An 18,544-nucleotide genomic window follows, 5' to 3' on the forward strand; every position below is an offset into this window, starting at 1 on the left:
GGGAGGGTCCTCCCGGGCCCCATGAGAGACGCGGATCCCCACTACCTGTGGCGGGGGATCCCTCCTGAGCGGTCCTTTGGAGGACGGAGGTCCCTGTGTGGGACGGAGGGCATAATGTACGGAGTCACATGGAAGCTGCATAGAGGACGAAGTCCTGACTACAGGGACCCTCTGAGGCACCGGGGAATGGGGTTCTCCACTGATCAGGCCCCACGAGGGTTGGAGGTCCCGACCCGAGGGCGCCACAGAGGACGTGGGTCCTCATCAGCACCACCTGGACGCGGTTCTGACGGGTCCGTCCCACCTAGGTGGGCTCCGTGCGTGAGGGACCCCTCTCCCCGAATGGACCGCTCCCCTGCCCAGCTCTACAGAGACCAGCACCCGCCTCGCTGGGCTGAATGGAGTGGTGAAGGCTCAGAGGAGGGACAGATTGGGGACACCTGACCGGCCGGGCTGCCTGGGCCAGGACGGCCCGGGTCAGCTGTCGCCCCTCCTTTCGGATTGGGGGCGGTGCCTGGCGGGGTGGGCGGGCCCGGCAGCGGGAGAGGGGGGGCCGCAGTGGCGGGTTCGTGGGCGGCGGGACGCACCGGGCCGGGGGCTGGGGTGGGACCCGGCGTGCGCCATGGAGCTGCTGTCGGCGCTGAGCCTGGGCGAGCTGGCGCTCAGCTTCTCCCGGGTGCCGCTCTTCCCCGTCTTCGACCTCAGCTACTTCATCGTCTCCATCCTCTACCTCAAGTATGAGCCAGGTGAGCGCGGCGGAGGCTGGAGGGGGCTGGCGGCGGGGCGGGGGCCAGAAGGGGCAGTGAGTCCGGGGTCGTGGCGGGGGACGGGAGCCGGGAGCCGGGTTCGGGAGCGCAGGCAGGCGCTGGGATCACGGGGTTCTCCCATACCGGGTGGGAGAACCGTGGAGAAACGGGAGGGAGGATGAGGAGGTGTTAGGGCTGGGGAGGGGCAGAGATGGGGGCAGGAGGGAAGTTCGGAGGAACAGGTGTTGGGAGTTTGCAGGAGAGAGGTCGGGGCAGGGTCTAGTAGGGCAGGGTCGCATGAAGTTGGGTCAGGGGCGCAGTCGTGGTGAGGGGGCCGTGGGGTGGGCGCTGCGGGCTAGGCCAGATGTCTTGGCCGCCCGCAGCGGTGACCTCCCTCCTTGCCCTTGGCTCGGGAGCCGGAGCGGCAGCTGAGTGTCTATATTAGGGCCGGTCGTGCCGGGGTCAGTTTCAGAGAAAGTGACACCGGTGCCCCCTCCCCGCTGCCGCTCTGGGGCTCCCTGCCCTGCCTGCCCCCCAGGGAGGCTGCGCTGGATCTCTGCTCCCTGCGGAATTCTCCCAGCTCCGGCCCTCATCCTTCCCACAGACTGAGCGCCCCCGGCCCTGGGGTGGGGTAATTTGGGGTCAGCCTTCTCCCACCAGCTCCAGCCCATGGAGAATTGCAGAGGGGAAGACCCAGCTTCTCATATTTAAACATACATACACACACACACACACACACACACACACACACACACCATTTTTGAAATGAGGATAAATGGCCTCCACAGAATGTGTTCTATTTTTATCCAAGGCTCAGGGACTAGTTATTGTTCTCCTAGTATTTTAATTATTTTGGTTACACCGGCAAACTAAATGGACGGTGGAATTTAGCTTTAGAAAAAGGATTAATCACCCAAAACTTTGTGACCCTTTCTCCCAATTAGATGTAAATTGCCCCATAGTCTCTCTTGGAATGGAAATAGTGTGGGGTTTTTTTTTTGTTTTTTTTTTGGTTTTTTTTTTAATGATAAAAATAGGTGCTCCTGTTTATTTTAAAATCAAGCCGAAAAGCACAAAGGAAAAAAGAGGGAATTACAGTTGATGTGGTGGCCACCCTTCCAGACCTCCCTTCTCTGCACTTATAACCCTCAGTTATGAACGTAAACCCCCCCACAATCTTATGCAAAGAGTGTCGCACTCTGCTTGCCAAATGTTTTTGTTCCGTTTTATTGTTGCCAGTCCAAAGGCCAGAGACTATTTTTTTAAAAGCTTTTCTATAGAGTAGTTACTTTGAAAGCAAAATAAGCTTTGTGTTGTCATAGCATGACCACGGGACTGTATTTCCTAAATAGGACTGAATTCCTGGAGGCTCAAGCCAGTCTCAAGGTGAGTACAGAACCCAGCACACCTAAGGGAATCTCAGAAATGTAGGACACAGGTGTCTGGAGGAAAGGGGGTCTCCAAGTTGGCTGGGAGGATGCAGGAGGAGTCAGGACATTCCTACTGGAGTCACAGTGTAAGTCGTCTGAACTATGAAGGTTGAAGTTTGAAGGTTCCTGAAGGTTGAGAGGGTCCAATGGTTCTCAGCTCTAGCTGCACCTTTGAGCTTCCTGGGGGCTCTCAAACCCTCCAATTGACTCAGAAGATCTGGGAGGGGCTCTGTATCCTCCTGTTTGAAGTTCCCCTCCCCCAGTGATTGCTGTCTACTGTCAAGGTTGAGAACACATACCCCTCCCCCAGTACAACTTCCTCCTTTGGTAACTGGGGAAATAGGAAAGGGGCGAAGCTAATTTACATACGCCATGAGCCTCTTGTCCTATGGCTGGTAGATGCTGGTGCTGCTTCCCCTTGGAAAAGCAAGGTGTTGGACTTTGCTGTTAGTCTTACCCCCTTCCCTCATGATCCCCGTCCCCGATTTGGTGGTTCTGCTGAGCCTTTGTAAAGAGCTCTCCTCAGAATCCATGTACAGTTTGCAGGAGCAGGTTAGAATTTGCAGAATCCCTTCAGAAATTAAGAATCTCCAGACAGTGACACCAGAACATGAAACTGAATGCAGGTCCTCTGAGCACCAGGTCCTGGGCAATTGCAGAGGGAGCGCTCTCAAAGATGAGAGCTGGCCACCTTTAAGGAAACAATCTCCAAATCGGGAGTGGTTCTGCCTCTAGCACAGGCTGCTCTTAGTCTCCATGAGCTTCAGTTTGTTCATCTGTGAAATGGGTGCATTGGTAAAATAATCCTGGACTCCCTTTCCCAGCTGTTGTAGGATCTATTGAGAACTTTGCCAATGGCAGGGTCTAAGGCACTGGAAAAAGGTACTTACAGTTGTTTTTGAGGCGGTGAGGGAATGGGTTTCTGGGGTGCAGGCATTTTCTGGGTCAGGCTTTCCTGAGAATGAAGATGAAGCTGGCAGTGTGGTCCTCAAGTGAACAGCATCTGTGTCCCCTGGGAGCTGGTTTAGAAATGCAGAATGCCAGGCGCACCTCTGACCCAGACATGCATTTGAATAAGATCTCCTTAAGCACACTAACGTTTGAGAAGTGATAGGAACTGTAAGAGGCTGGAGCTCCTTTTTTTAAAAAAAAAAAAAAAAAAAAAAAAGGTTTTGTTTTGTTTTTTATTGACTTCAAAGAGAGGAAGGGAGAAGGAGAAAGAGATAGAAGCATTAATGATGAGAGAGAATCATTGCTCAGCTGCCTTCTACATGCCTCCACTGGGGTAGGGCATGTGTCTTGACTCGGAATTGAACTGTGACCTCTTGGTTCATAGGCCAACACTTAACCACTGAGCAACACTGGCTTGACTGAGGCTCCTTATTAAACCAAGACTTGCTTCCTTGGGCTGGGGGTGTGGGCAATGTTAAAATATGTACCACTCCCTTAGGGCATGCTTGTGAGTCCCAGAAAGGTGTGTCCCCGTCTGGACCCCTGTACCTATGACTGTGGCCTTGTTGGGGAACAGGTCTTTGCAGATTTAACATGAGTTCATGCTGGAGGAGGTGGTCCCTAACCCAGTAGCAGGCGTTTTATTAATAATTTAATTAAAAAAAAAAATATATATATATATATATATATATATATATATATATACACACAGAAAAAAAATAAAATAAAAATAAAAATCATCTAGGCAGCATCTTACCATCATTTAAATCAGAATCTCTGGGGGTAACACCAGCATCAGTATTTTACTTTCTATAGAGCAGTTACTTATCACACCATTTAAATATTTTTTAAAATGTATTTTTCAGTTATTATATTAGTTTCGGGTGTTTTAAGGTTCCCCACATGAGACCTGGGTCCCTCCACCAATTTTCCCACCCTCGGCACTATTGATGGTGAGAACCAGACCATTCTCTGAAGTGAGGGCAGTTCTGTATTTCAGGGTGTTTTACAGCATCCCTGGCCTCTGCCCACTAGCTGCTGATCTTTTTTTTTTTTTTTTTTAATTTATTGATTTTTTACAAAGAGGAAGAGAGTTAAAAACATCGATGAGAGAGAAACATCGATCAGCTGCCTCCTGCACACCGCCCACTCTATGGGACCTCTCAGTCCGCAGGCCAACACTCTATTCACTGAGCCAAACCGGTCAGGGCACTGCTGATCATTTTACTGCCTCCATAGTTCTATCCACTGTGACAACCAACACTGTCCCCATATATTGCCAATGTCCCAGATATTTGCTCTCAGTTGAGAACCATTGATCTAGACCGAATCTCAACCTCCAGTGCTATCGAGGACCAGGCAGGTGACAGATGGGAAGCAATAAACCAGCTGTGAGGACCGAGCCCAGGTGAGATCCAGCCAGGCCCTTCTCCACCTGGTTGGGGCTGGAACCATCAGAACTGGTTTTTCCAGGGAAGCTGGAAATGTGATTTGGCTATTGGAACACTTTTTTTTTCTTCTTGTTTTCTTTTATTTAAAGTAATAGACTATTTCTAGAGCCATTTTAGATCTAGATAAAAATTAATCTGAAATGACAGTTTCTATATATTACTGACCACCCCCATCACATACACATAGCCTTTCCCACCATCTGCATTCTCCACCAGAGTGGTACATTTGTTACAATTAATAAACCAACATAATTACCAACATTGTTATTATCATGTAATTATTATCGTAGGTTGACAACATTGTTATCAATCAGTCTATAGTTTACATTAGGAGTCTTTGGTGGTGTACATTTATGAATTTTGGCAAATGTATAAGGACATGTACTCACCATTATAGTATCTTACGGAATCGTTTTACTGCCTTAAAAATCCCCTGTGTTCCACCTATTCATTACACTCCCCTACCCTCATCCTGGAACCCCCACCAATCTCTGATCTTTTTTCTTTTTTAAATATGTTTTTGTTGATTTCAGAGAAAGGAAGGGAGAGGGAGAGAGCGATAGAAACATCAATGATGAGAATCATTGCTCGGCTGCCTCCTGCACGTCCCCTACTGGGGATGGAGCCAAATCTCGGGCATTTGCCCTGACTGAGAATCGAACAGTGACCTTCTGGTTCATGGGTTGATGCTCAACCTCTAAGCCACACCAGCCAGGTCTTTTTACTGTCTCCATAGTTCTACCTTCCCCAGATTGTTAGACTCGTGCAATCTGTATCCTTTTCAGACTGGCTTCTTTCACTCAGTAATATGTATTTAGGGTTCCTCCACATCTTTTTGTGGCTTGATAGGTCATTTCTTTTTACTGTTAAATAATATTCCATGGTATGGATATACTACAGTTTAGTTATTAAATTATTGAAGGACATCTTGGCTACAGTTTGAACATTTAAAAAATTCTGTGTAGGTACCAAGCCAGTGTGGCTCAGTGGTTGAGCATCAACCCATGAACCAGGAGATTGAAGTTCCATTCCTCATCAGGGCACATGCTCAGGTTTCAGGCTCAATCCCCAGTAGGGGGCATGCAGGAGGCAGCCAAGCAATGGTTCTCTCTCATCATTGATGTTTTTCTCTCTCTTTCTCCCTCTCCTTTCCTCTTTCTGAACTCAATAAAAGCATATTTAAAAAAACAATTCTGCGTGAGCTAAGAGAACACTTTCTTGATCTCTGGTTTGAATTGTAAGCTTTTTGAGTGCAGAGGGGTTGCTCATCTCCAACCTTGCAAGGCAGGGACTACCAACTCCTATAAGAAAGGAAACTGAGGCAGAGAGCTTTGCTCGAAGGCTCTAAAAAAGAGGATTTAGAGTTGCTGAGAGATTCTGTCAGTATTCTTCATATGTTTAAATATATATTTTATTGATTTTTTACAGAGAGGAAGGGAGAGAGATAGAGAGCTAGAAACGTCGATGAGAGAGAAACATCGACCAGCTGCCTCTTGCACACCCCCTACCGGGGATGTGCCCGCAACCAAGGTACATGCCCTTGACCGGAATCAAACCCGGGACCTTTCAGTCTGCAGACTGATGGTCTACCACTGAGCCAAACCGGTTTTGGCAATATTCTTCATATGTTTAGACCTCAGAATAAATAGCACCAATGAGGGGCAGTGCTGAAAATGCCCGGGGGACCTGCTAGCACTTCCCTGCCATGGGACTGTCATGGAGCCCATCAGGGAGACCTGACCGGGTCTCCTCCTCCCTCTAAGGCAGAGCTGATTTTTATAAATCCGTCCACTAGAATTTCCACCCACAGGTACTCTCCATTTCAGTTCAGTTCCAGGAATAACTCACGTAGTTACTAGGCACTAAGCAATTCTTCTCCTCCTCCCAGGCACACTGGGGTGACCAACTCAGCCAGGTTTGCCCAAGATAAGGATCCAAAGTCCCATGTCCCCGGAACTCTTAGGTCCCAGGCAAACTGGGATAACCTAAACAAATTGAAGCCAGGAGAGGGGAGAACTCTGGTGGCAAACCTGGGGTTGAAACCTATACTTTGCTGCTTCTGGGTGCTATCCCCAAACCAAGGAGTGTGGCAAAGGGAAGGACAAGGGTCTTCAGGGCAGGTTGTCTCCATCAGCCTCAGTCTTCTCATCTGTAGCAATGGGAAGACTGTTCCTGTCCTTCCAGATTGCCAGGAGGGTATTGATAATGATAAGAAACATGATGATTATAATGCACACTGCATTGATTAATCAATACATCTCCAGGAATGGGGCACTCTCATTCTCTCTATCTCTCTATCTCTCTTTTTGTTAATCCTCACCCAAGAACATGCTTAGAGAGAGGGAGGGAGGGAGGGAGGGAGGGAGAGAGAGAGAGAGAGAGAGAGAGAGAGAGAGAGAGAGAGAATATTCATGGGAGAGAGAAATATCTATTGGTTGTCTTCCATACGCTCCCCAACTAGGGATCAAACCCGAAAACCAGGTATGTGCACTGACTAGGACTCAAACTTGCAACCTTTCTGTGCACAGAACGAAGGCTCAATCAAATGAACCTCCTCAACAGATTGGGGAGGGAGCAGTCATTTGCTCAAGGCCATGCCTGAGTGAGCAGCAGAGTAAAAACCCAGGCATGTGACTTTATTTTAATTAGGACTCACCGTGGTACAAACATGGAACCTGCTTTACTCCTGCGAAACCCAGGTCCTCACCCCTACTCCCCAGTCTCAGTCCCTGGGGTAGCCCAGAGGGCACCCAAAAGACCCTGGGAAGAATTCAACCGGGGGGGGGGGGGCTATTTTTAAACGCAGAGGTATCCATTTCTGCAAAACATGGGTGCCTCACCTGACGTGGTCCCTGCAGGCCCCACCAGCTGCTCTGAAGGATTAGCGCTCAGCTGGCAGGGTTTTAAATAGACACTCCCGAGAAGAGAACTCTGCTTTCTTAAATCCTATAACTAAATCCTTAACTACTGAGACTTTGGGATACTCTGGCAGGGAAACGGTGCATATGGTGCAAGTAACTACATGGTGGGATTGAGGAGGGAAAATTTGGTTCCAATCATCATTAGGAGTTGAGCAAAGAAGGGATTAAGGGGTGGCACCTGACAGAAGGAAAGGGACACACAGAGAAAAAATAGTTTGTCCAAGACCACATGGTTAGTTGGTGAGGATGGCAAAGAGGAAGGGGAGGGTGCTGATGACTTACTCTAAGACATCTTTTATTAGGCATGCTTTCTCATAAAATGTAGTGCATGCAAGGGAATGGTTAAATAACTTGTGATCTAGTTCTATGATGGAACATTATACAATGGTAAAAAATGAATATTACTTTTAAAAATATTGTGCTCAGTGAAAAAGACACATGCAAAAGGCCATGTCATATACAAGGGTAGGCAAAAGCAGATTTACATTGCTAATGCAAATAAACAATACAATGATTGATAAATAACAGTACAAGAATAAACTGTTTTGTGTACTAATATCTCTAAACCTACTTTGCCCACCTCTGTATTTCCATCTATACATGTAATATATAACTTTTAGGACACTTTCATCACCCCAAAAGGAAGTCCCATTGCTACTAGCTGCCACTCCCCATAACCCCGCCCCCAGCCCCTGCCAAGCACTAATTTGCTTTCTGTCTCTATGGATTTGCCTGCTCTGGACATCTATTTATATAAACAGGGAATATGCTAATTAGCTGGGCATCACAACCTCAGGAGGAGGCCTAGGGGAGGCTAGGTGGGGGTGGGCCAGAGTGGAGACACAACACACAGGAGTGCCTGCCCCCACCCCAGCAGACACAACAAACAGTTGGTGATACACAGGTCTGGCACAGGTCTCGCACCTCCCTCTTCCCCCCTCCCCCCCCCCCCCCCCCCCAGCCCAGGAGTGCCTCCTCATGCGATTTCAATCCCACCCTGGGCCTCTAGTTTCATATAAATGTTATCATACAATATATGGTCTTGTGGCTTTTTGTGTCTGGCTACTTTCACTTAGCATGTTTTGAAGACTTATCTATGTTGTAGTATCTATCAAGACTTCATTCCTGCCAATGTGCCCAGTGGTTAGAGCATTGGCCTGCACACCGAAGGGTTGAAGATTTGATTCCCGGTCAAAGGGCACGTCACATACCTGCATTGCTGGTTCAGTCACCAGGCGATCAGGACGAGTGCAGGAGGCAGCCAATCAATGTGTCTCACATCAGTGTTTCTCTCTCTCCCCCACCCACCCCCCAAAAAAACTTCATTCCTTTTTTAAAATTAATTTATTTTCCAATTACAGTTGACATACAATATTATATTACTTTCATGTGTACAATATGGTGACTAGACATTTATCTACCTTGCAAAGTAATCACTCCAATAAGAACTTCATTTCTTTTCAAGGCTGAATAATGTTCCATCGTATGGGTATGTCACATTTTGTATCTATATATCATTTGATGGACACTGAGGATGTTTCCACCTTTTGATGATTATGCTGCTATGAATATGGACTTCAAAAAAAATGTTTTTATTGATGTTTAGAGAGAGGAAGAGAGAGGGAGAGAAATATCAATGTGAGAAACATTGATCAGCTGCCTCCTGCACATCCCCTACTGAGGATCAAGGCCACAACCTGGGCTTGTGTCCTAACCAGGAATCGAACTGGTGACCTTTTGGCGCCCGGGACAATACTCAACCAACTGAGCCACTCTGACTGGGCAATATATCTTTCCGAGGTCCACAGTTGAATTCACACACCTTCTCTGTGTCTGTCTGGAATATTATTGAGCCTTAAAAAGAAAGGAAATCCTGACACATGCTACAACATGGATGAACCTTGAGGACATGAAATAAGCCAGTCACAGAAAAAGCCAAATACTTTACGATCCCCCTTTGTCCCCCGGCCTCCCAGGAGCAGTGGAGCTGGCCCGGCGCCACCCCGTGGCCTCCTGGCTGTGCGCCATGCTGCACTGCTTCGGCAGTTACATCCTGGCTGACCTGCTCCTCGGGGAGCCCGTGATCGACTACTTCAGCAACAACTCCAGCGTCCTGCTGGCCTCCGCCGTCTGGTAAGCATTGCCAGGCTGGCAGGGGGTGGGAGAGCAGAGCTGGAGGATCGGGGTGACCCATTCACCAGAGAGGTGGGAGGCTGGAGGGACTGGGATCCAACAGCACAACCTCCACAGTGGCCCTGCAGGCACTGCTCTGTTGCTCAGCTGTGTCCTGAGCCGGGCACTCAAGAAGGACACAACCTCACCTCCCAGGGCCCCCAGAATCTCTCCCCTGATGCGTGGCATTCTCTCCCCGAAGGTACCTGATCTTCTTCTGTCCCCTGGACCTCTTTTACAAGTGTGTCTGCTTCCTACCCGTGAAACTCATCTTCGTGGCCATGAAGGAGGTGGTGAGAGTCCGAAAGATCGCCGTGGGCATCCACCACGCCCATCACCACTACCACCACGGGTGGTTCGTCATGATTGCCACTGGCTGGGTCAAAGGTAAACAGGCCATAATGATGACAACCGAAAACCACCCAGTTGAGAACCCTGGTCCAATGGCACATGTTGGGCAGCCAGGCTGAGGGGTATCAGGACTGCTGCAGAGGTCCAAGCTCCCCATTAGCCCACACCTTTATTTTTATTTTTTTTTAATATATTTTTATTGATTTTGTACAGAGAGGAAGGGAGAGAGATAGAGAGCTAGAAACATCGATGAGAGAGATCAGCTGCCTCCTGCACACCCCCTACCGGGGATGTGCCCACAACCAAGGTACATGCCCTTGATCGGAATCGAACCTGGGATCTTTCAGTCCCCAAGCCGGTCTCAGCTAGCTCATACCTTTAGAGCAAATAAGAAGATTCTTCCAGAAATTGAACTGTCAAAGGTAAATCGGACAAGGATGAAACCATGACAGCTGATCCCCAGAGCAGGGTTTCTCAGTGGTGGCACTGCTGACATTTGATGCTGGGTCATTCTCTGTGGTGGGGGCCATCCTATGAATGGCCAGGGGTTGAGCGGCATCCCTGGCCCCCACCCACCAATAGCACCCCCTCCCCAGTTATGACAACCAAAAATGCATCTAGACATGGCCAAATGCCTCCTCGGGGACAAAGTCACATCAGTTGTGAGCCCCTGGTGCAGAGGTGCAGGTCAGGAACCCCAGCTCACAGCCACTCCTGGAGAGGATTTTTTTTTTTAAGTATATTTTATTGATATTTTTACAGAGAGGAAGGGAGAGGGGAGAGGGTTAGAAATATATATAGAGAAACATCAATCAGCTGCCTCCCACACACTTCCTACTGGGGATGTGCTGCAACCATGGTACATGCCCTTGACCGGAATCAAACCTGGGACCCTTTAGTCCACAGGCTGATGCTCTATCCACTGAGCCAAACCGGTTAGGAGAGTGTATTCTTCCTGGAAATGTAACCATTGTGTCTCCACAAAGCCAGTACTAATTCCCCGGGGATGTAGCGTGCCTCCCCGGGGGCACGTGGTTTGAGAAAGATGGAGAGTCAGGGTCCTGAGGAGAGAGGCTCTGTGAAGGGGGCCCCTGGAAGCCTCCTGCGCAGCTCAGGGTCCTGGATTGGAAGCCTCAGGGCAGACGGCCCAGATGGGTCCAAGCCTTTCAGGTGGGGTATTAGCTCGATTCCTTCATGCTTGTTTTGTTCCAAATGTGCTGCTGTGTGACCTTCCACACGACTCTGCCCGCTCTGAGCATGTTCCTCACCTGCAACTGATCCTCAACACCCAGGCTCCGTGTCCCCTAGAGAGGACTCCGGGAGCGGGGAGCCTGCTTCCTGGGGAAGGCAGCCAAGAAGGAAGCTGGGGCGGCGGGTTCGCTCAGAAGCACCCTGTTTCGCAGGCTCTGGGGTTGCCCTCATGTCCAACTTTGAGCAGCTGCTCCGAGGGGTCTGGAAGCCAGAGGCCAACGAGATCTTGCACATGTCCTTGTGAGTACCCCATCCTCCCCACCCGCCCGTTCCTCCTGTGCCCCCTGGACCTGACCCTGGATTGGATAATCCTGGTAACTCGGAAGTCTAGCTCCTGGTTCTGCCTTCCAAAAGCTTCCTGAGGACACGTCTGGGGCTACCCGGAGAGGGAACCACAACTCTGCCTAGGGGACAGGGGCAGGCAGAGATGCAGGGAAATCAGATATTCAATTTGGGTTTTGAAGAGTGAATAGGAGTTTTCTGGCAAAAAAAAAAAAAAAAAGGAGCCTCTGATTCAGAGGCCTTCACTTCTGCCAAGTCAGAAAAACAATTCTGCCTGGCTCTGCAGGGTAGGCGTGCACAGGCGGGTGGGGAGCGTGGGACACGGAGTGTGGGAATGCGGCTGGAGCTCCGTGGGGAATGGGGGGCAGGGCCGGCCTGCAGCATCCAGGACCCACCCCAGAATTCACACTGCATTTGGCCTAATGCATTTTTTAAAAAGACCTCACAGGGTCAGGCTAGTTCAATTTTCTCCCAATCTACAATAAGTAAGACTATAGCTATTAAAATATGACAAAACTAAAAAGCTTACCCAGAGACCAATGGAAATTGCCTGCTGTTTTACACTTTGGAGAATGTGGCTTTATCTCGTTTCATCTCCACGAGAAATCTGTTCCCGCCTCAGTTCCCTGACAGAGAAATAGGGCCCAGACGGTTGCATCGCCTGCTACTAAGCAGGCAAGTGGCTTCCCCTCTCGGATTCTCATCAGCTGAGGGGAGGATTCCATGTTGTCACAGACACAACCCCCTGGCCCTGGCTCCCGGTGAGCGCTTTGGCCAGATCACTGTGAGGCACAGGCAGTGAGTGACAGTCATCAGGAGCAGAAGTCGTGGGTCTGTCTCTTACAACAAGTTAAAATCTGAGAAACCTGGCCTGCCAGGAAGAAAAAGAAAGCTAAGAAAAGGGTTGGTTGTAACCCCACATCCTGGGGAGTGTGCTGTTTGGGGGTCCCTGACACCACCCTCGGGTTTGATGATGCCCTGGGACTCACAGAACTCAGCAAAGCCCTTTTGCCCGGGGTGACAGTTTGTTACAGGATACAGATGAAAATGAGCAAAGCTAGGTGCACGTGGGGCAGCACCCAGGGGAGACCGGGCTGAGCCTCTGGCTGCCCCTCTCAGCGGAGCCATGTGGACGGCACCTGTGTGACTCTGTGCACCGAATAGTCACAGCGAACTTCCCAACCTCGTGTCCCGGGATTTACTGGGGCTCCGTGACCCAGACATAGCTGACCACCTGCATGTCCAACCTCAGTCTCCAGCTCCCCTAAAAGTTGAGCTGATACCACATGGCCCAAGATCCCCAATGAAATCACACCCTTACTCTCTGGTGTGACCCAAAGTCCCCAAGGAAACCCCCCAGGCTCCAGAGACAAAGGCCAGATGCTCTCTGAGTCAAGTTAACCCTTTACTGCACAGACACCACCTCCTCAGCGCCATTTCACACTCAGCCAAGGGGAGCTGGGGCCGGCTGGGGCAGGCAGGAAGGGGGTCTGGGGCAGAGGTCCAGAGGCCTGAGCCGGGCCATGCCTCCCAGTAACCACGGCTGTCCCCTCCAGCCCCACCAAGGCCAGCCTGTACGGAGCTATCCTCTTCACTCTCCAGCAGACCCGCTGGCTCCCGGTGTCCAAAGCCAGTCTCATCTTTATCTTCACCATGTTCATGGTGTCCTGTAAGGTAAGCCTTCCTGTCCTGACCCACACCCACCTGCCCTTTCCCGTCCAAGAAAGGAGAACCCTAAGTGGGGATGGAGGCCGGGACCTTGCCCGTAGGTCTGTGCATGGAGAGGGGTCTGAGAAGAGCCAGCAGGTGGGCTCGGGAGTGAGGGAACAAGTCTTGCCCAGCCGAGGAAAAGCTGAGGGAGACAGGAGTGTGCAGGAGTGTGGAGAGCAGAGGGACAGGTACCCTCAGGGAAGGTCCCCTCAGGAGGCTGGGCTACACCAAGAATGGTGCTGGTCTGATCATCAGGCCTTGAGTTGGGGTCTCCCCACCCTGCAGGAGGAGTTTTGAGGGGCCACATTCTCCTCCCTCCCTGTGGAGCTGGTACGGAGGTACAAAGGCCTGAGCCGTCAAAAGAGAATCAGTGACTCCAGGCTGGGAGCCCAGGTGTGGGAGTCCTTCTGGGGAGGGAGGGACCAGCTGTCCCCGGAGCCCAGCATTGTCTTGGTTTTAGCATAAGGTGACCAGACGTCGACAGTCCCGATTTCTAACAATTTGTCCCGCGTCCCGATTTTTGGAAAGTCCCGATTTTTGAAAAGAATCTTTTAAATATTTTGGACTTTTTAAAAATGCCGTGGGATGCGGGACAAATTGTTAAAAATCGGGACCGTCCCGCCAAAAGCAGGAGGTCTGGACACCTTATTTTAGCACCAAAAGTTCCTCAGTCCCGGACAGTTGGTCACCCTCCTGAGGGTGAGGGGTTATGCAGCCAGAGGGCTGGGCGTGGCCTACCTCTGACCTTGATTTGGCTCATCTTCTCTTCCCCACCCCCTTGGCTTTCTCTCTCCATCTCTCTCTGTCTCTGCTGTCCCCTGTCCCCCTGCCACCCCTCCTCAGGTGTTCCTGACAGCCACCCACTCCCACAGCTCCCCTTTCGATGTCCTGGAGGGCTATGTCTGTCCCGTGCTGTTTGGGACGGCCTTGGCGGGTGACCATCACCATGACAACCACGGTGGGGCCCACGGAGGGGCCCACGGTGGCAGTGGGCCCGGCTCCCCGCACGCCGCCATGGCCGCCAAGTCCAAGGAGGAGCTGAGTGAGGGCTCCAGGAAGAAGAAAACCAAGAAGGCAGATTAGTGCAGTGGCCCACGGGGCTTGTGGGGTGCGGGGGAGAAGACCCAGACCCAGAACCTTCAGAGTCCGGGGTGGGGGAGGTGTCCTGGGCTCATTTGTCCCCTCTCCAGGCCTCACCTTCCCTGTCCGCAAACTGGGGCCCTTAGCCCACCCTCTGGGGCTGCTGTGAGGGGTTAGATGAGATATGGGGTAAAGGGCGTTTGTAGGAATGGGGTTTCTCTCTGTGGAACCCCTGTCGAGCCAGATTTGGGGGGAGGGGTGTGAGGCACAGAATCATGGCAGTGGCTCCAGAAACACTGGCAGTTATGCTCTTGGCTCTATTATTTCCTTCTAAAATTATGTTTTGACTGTATTTCAAGCATCATTGAGACATTTATTTGACGGACGATTCCTGAGTACCTTCTGCGAGACAGCTGCTGTGATTGCCACATCTTGCTGACTCCTCCTGGGCATCCCGGGGTGAGGGGCCTCCTTCTCTGAGCCTTGCGCTCCCCATCTGTGGAATGGGGGCCCCTGGCCCTGCTCTGCACAAGAGCTGATGTGAGGCTGGACGTGAACCAGCCCTCTGTGCTCAGAAGCATCGTGCAGTCAGGGGGGCCATGGCGGGGTTCCCTGTGCTTGAGAACTGCTTTGTGCTTTAGATCGTTTGTGTCTGTGGGGTGGACACCCCCACAAGGTACCTGGCAGGAAGGAGGCCTTCAGCAGACACATCTGGGCCGGACTTGAGGACGCGGGAGGGTGGGAAAGGCTTGTTCTGACCTTTGGCTTCGGGCTACCCCCAAACCAAAGACATCCAGCTGGCTGAGCGGGGGGTCCCAGGGCCCAGCTATGCCCAGGGGGCCCTGGAAGCATCAGGCCTTCCTCGTGCCGGCCCATTGCTGGTCATTCAGTCACTCAACAAACACATTTCCGCCTACTCTGCCAAGCCTCGTGCTGTTGCTGGGCAGGCTGGGACTTGCTTCTGGGTGAATGAGGAGGATGGTAGCTGAAGGCCCTTCCCAGCCGCCTTCATCTAATCCTAGGTCACCAGGAGGTCTGAGAGAGCTGGGTAGATTGAGTATGGCCATTCGCGGGTGGGAGTTTGGGCCCAGGCCAGCCAGAGGCTGCCCTCTGCACACGGGTGCTCAGTGTGCTCAGGGCATTAGCCTGCAGCTGCTTCCAGGTTGTCTTGGAGTTATTGGGGTCCCAGGTGTTGCCCAGCTGCTGGGAAAGTGCCTTGATCTGGTGACACCTGGGAGTGGGGTGGGTCTTAAGACTGTAAGGCCCTGAATTCACCCTCTTGCATGTCCATCAAGGCTCGGCATGAAGGTTCAGCAAATAAATCTGTTGTGAGAGAATCCTGTTGGCTTGTGTGATTCATTCCTGATTTTTTCTCAGAGATGCTCAGAGTTTCCTGGGGAAGGAGGCTCATGGCAGCTCCTGATCACCAGTGGGACATAGTGGCTGTGGGTGAGGTCTGGGTTCAAATTTTTGCTCTGCCACCAACAGGTCATGGGCCTCCCCTTTTCCAAGCCCGTTTGCTTTTTGGAAAAAGGGGGAGATGATTATCATTGTCCTTCAGAGATAGGTGGGATTAATTGGAGCGTTTGGGATTTGCAATTAAGAGTCTGTGCAAGGCCGAGACCGGTTTGGCTCATTGGATACAGCATCGGCTTGGGGACTGAAGGGTCCCGGGTTCGATTCCGGTCAGGGGCATGTACCTTGGTTGCGGGCATATCCCCAGTAGGGGGTGTGCAAGAGGCAGCTGATCGATGACTCTCTCTCATCGATGTTTCTAGCTCTCTATCTCTCTCCCTTCCTCTCTGTACAAAATCAATAAAATATATATATATTTTTTTAAAAAGAGTCTGTGCAAGGTTCTGTTAATAGAAAAAGACAAGCCACAGACTGGGAGGAAATCTTTGAAAATTATATATCTGATAAAGAATTGTATCCGGAATATATAAAGAATTCTCAACACTCAAATAAAAATAAATAAATAAAAACAGCCCAATTTTAAAATGGGCAAAGGACTTGAATGGGCACTTTGCCATGAAGAATATAGAAATAAGCACACAAAGAGACACTCAACATCCGTGGCCATCGGAGAAATGGGCGGGAGGTACCACTTCACACTCATGCGGACGGCTAACCATAAGACTGACCCTGCCAAGTGCTGGGGAGGATGTGGAGCAACTGGGACTCATACACTGCCGACAGCGTAGCCCCTTTGGAAGGCAGTTGGGCAGTTTCTTAAGAAGTTAAAAGTGCACTTATCATACGACCCTGCATTCCACTCTTGGGTATTCGCCCAAGAGAAGTGCAATGCACACAAAAGTTCATCATAGCTTTTTAAAAAATTGTTGACAATATTACAGATGTCCCCCATTTTCCCCTTTGCCCCCCTCCACCCACCCCCTGCCCCACATAAGGCCGTCCTCACACTATTGTTTATGTCCATGGGCTATGCATATATTCATATATGTTCTTTGGTTAATCTCTTACAGTCCCTCCCACCCCATTCTCTCTGAGAGCTGTCAGTCTGTTCCATGCATCCATGTCCCGGATTTGTTTTGTTCATCACTTTGTTTTGTTCACTAGATTCCACATATAAGTGAGATCTTGTGCTATTTGTCTTTCTATGACTGGCTTATTTCACTTACCTAGCGTAATACTCTCCAGGTCCCTCCATGCTGTCGCAAAGGGTAAAAGATCCTTCTTTTTTATAGGCACATAGTATTCTTTTGTGGAAATGTGCCACAGCTTTTTTTTTTTTTTTTTTTTTTTTTAATATATTGACTTTTTACAGACAGGAAGAGAGAGGGATAGAGAGCTAGAAACATCGATGAGAGAGAAACATCGATCAGCTGCCTCCTGCACACACCACATTGGGGATGTGCCCGAAACCAAGGTACATGCCCTTGACCTGGGACTCTTCAGTCCACAGGCCAATGCTCTATCCACTGAGCCAAACCAGTTTCGGCTGTACCACAGCTTTTTTTTTTTTTTTTTTAATATATATTTTATTGATTTTGTACAGAGAGGAAGGGAGAGAGATAGAGAGTTAGAAACATCGATGAGAGAGAGTCATCCATTAGCTGCCTCTTGCACACCCCCTACTGGGGATATGCCCGCAACCAAGGTACATGCCCTTGACCGGAATCGAACCCGGGACCTTTCAGTCCCCAAGCCGACACTCTATCCATTGAGCCAAACCGGTTTCGGCTGTACCACAGCTTTTTAATCCACTCATCTACTGATGGGCATGCTTAGTTATTGTAAATAACACTGCTATGAACATAGGGGTGCATATATTCTTTCTGAATGGTGTTTCTGGATTCTTAGGATGTATTCCCAGAAGTGGGATCACTGGGTCAAATGGCAGTTCCATTTTTTTGAGGAAACTCCATACTGTTTTTCATAGTGAATGAAAACACCAGTCTGCATTCCCACCAGCAGTGCACCAGGGTTTTGTTAATAATAGCCCCAAGCTGGAAACAAACAAAATGCCCCCAAAAGGTGAATGGATAAATTATTGGACCATCCAAGGGATTGTTGCTCAGCAATAAAATAGAACCAAATGGAATAGCATGAATGAGCTACATATGCCTTGTGATGGGTAAATAAAAGTCATCCAAAAATAATGCATATTGTCTGAGTCCCTTGATATAAAGTTCTAGAAATAGAAAGCTGATTGATGGGTGCTTGGGGAGAGAAGGGGCGGTGGGTGGGAGGGATGGCAAGAAAGCACAAGGGGTCTGAGCGATGGATGTCTTCACCATTGAGTGTGTGGTAATGAGAAGGAAAACCCCTATTTGTAACAAACTGCTGTTTGGAATTTTCTGCTCTTAGATGGCCTCTTATTCTAAAATGTTGCTTTCTAGTGTGCTTTAGCCTGTTTGAATAATGATGAAGATAAACTTAGCTGTATGACCTTGTAGGCCAGAGACTAGATATGCCCATAATCTCAATGCCATGCCAAGTGCATTTTTTAATTGGATAGAACTGTATTGTTTTCAAGGCCACCATCTCGATAACCACTAAATGCACAAAGGTCTGGCTCTTTAATAAAAAGGGAAGTTCTGCTGTAGCCTTGCTTAGAATTTGAATTCATTTTCTCTAGGCTCATGGCGCGATGAATAAAGTGAGTCTCTCCAAACTCTCCTCCTGCATTGTTTGATTGTTTGGGAACTCTGTAACAGTAATGGCTTCACAGGTCT

The 18,544-nt window shown here is 49.8% G+C and overlaps 1 protein-coding gene across 1 annotated transcript; it reads left to right on the forward strand.

The window, feature by feature from the left end:
• Window positions 1–542: 542 nt before the first annotated feature.
• On the forward strand, window positions 543–16,644 carry TMEM38A (transmembrane protein 38A). The gene is made up of 7 exons (XM_084883945.1): window positions 543–746; window positions 9,476–9,632; window positions 9,874–10,058; window positions 11,426–11,513; window positions 13,112–13,229; window positions 14,109–15,961; window positions 16,202–16,644. Exons 1-6 carry the CDS (start codon window positions 623–625, stop codon window positions 14,346–14,348), a joined length of 912 nt encoding a protein of 303 aa, XP_084740071.1. The 5' UTR covers window positions 543–622; the 3' UTR covers window positions 14,349–15,961; window positions 16,202–16,644.
• The last annotated feature ends 1,900 nt before the right edge of the window (window positions 16,645–18,544 follow it).

This window comes from Pipistrellus hanaki (genome assembly GCF_964339955.1).
Source record: "Pipistrellus hanaki genome assembly, chromosome: 5".
Classification (NCBI taxonomy): Eukaryota; Metazoa; Chordata; class Mammalia; order Chiroptera; family Vespertilionidae; genus Pipistrellus; species Pipistrellus hanaki.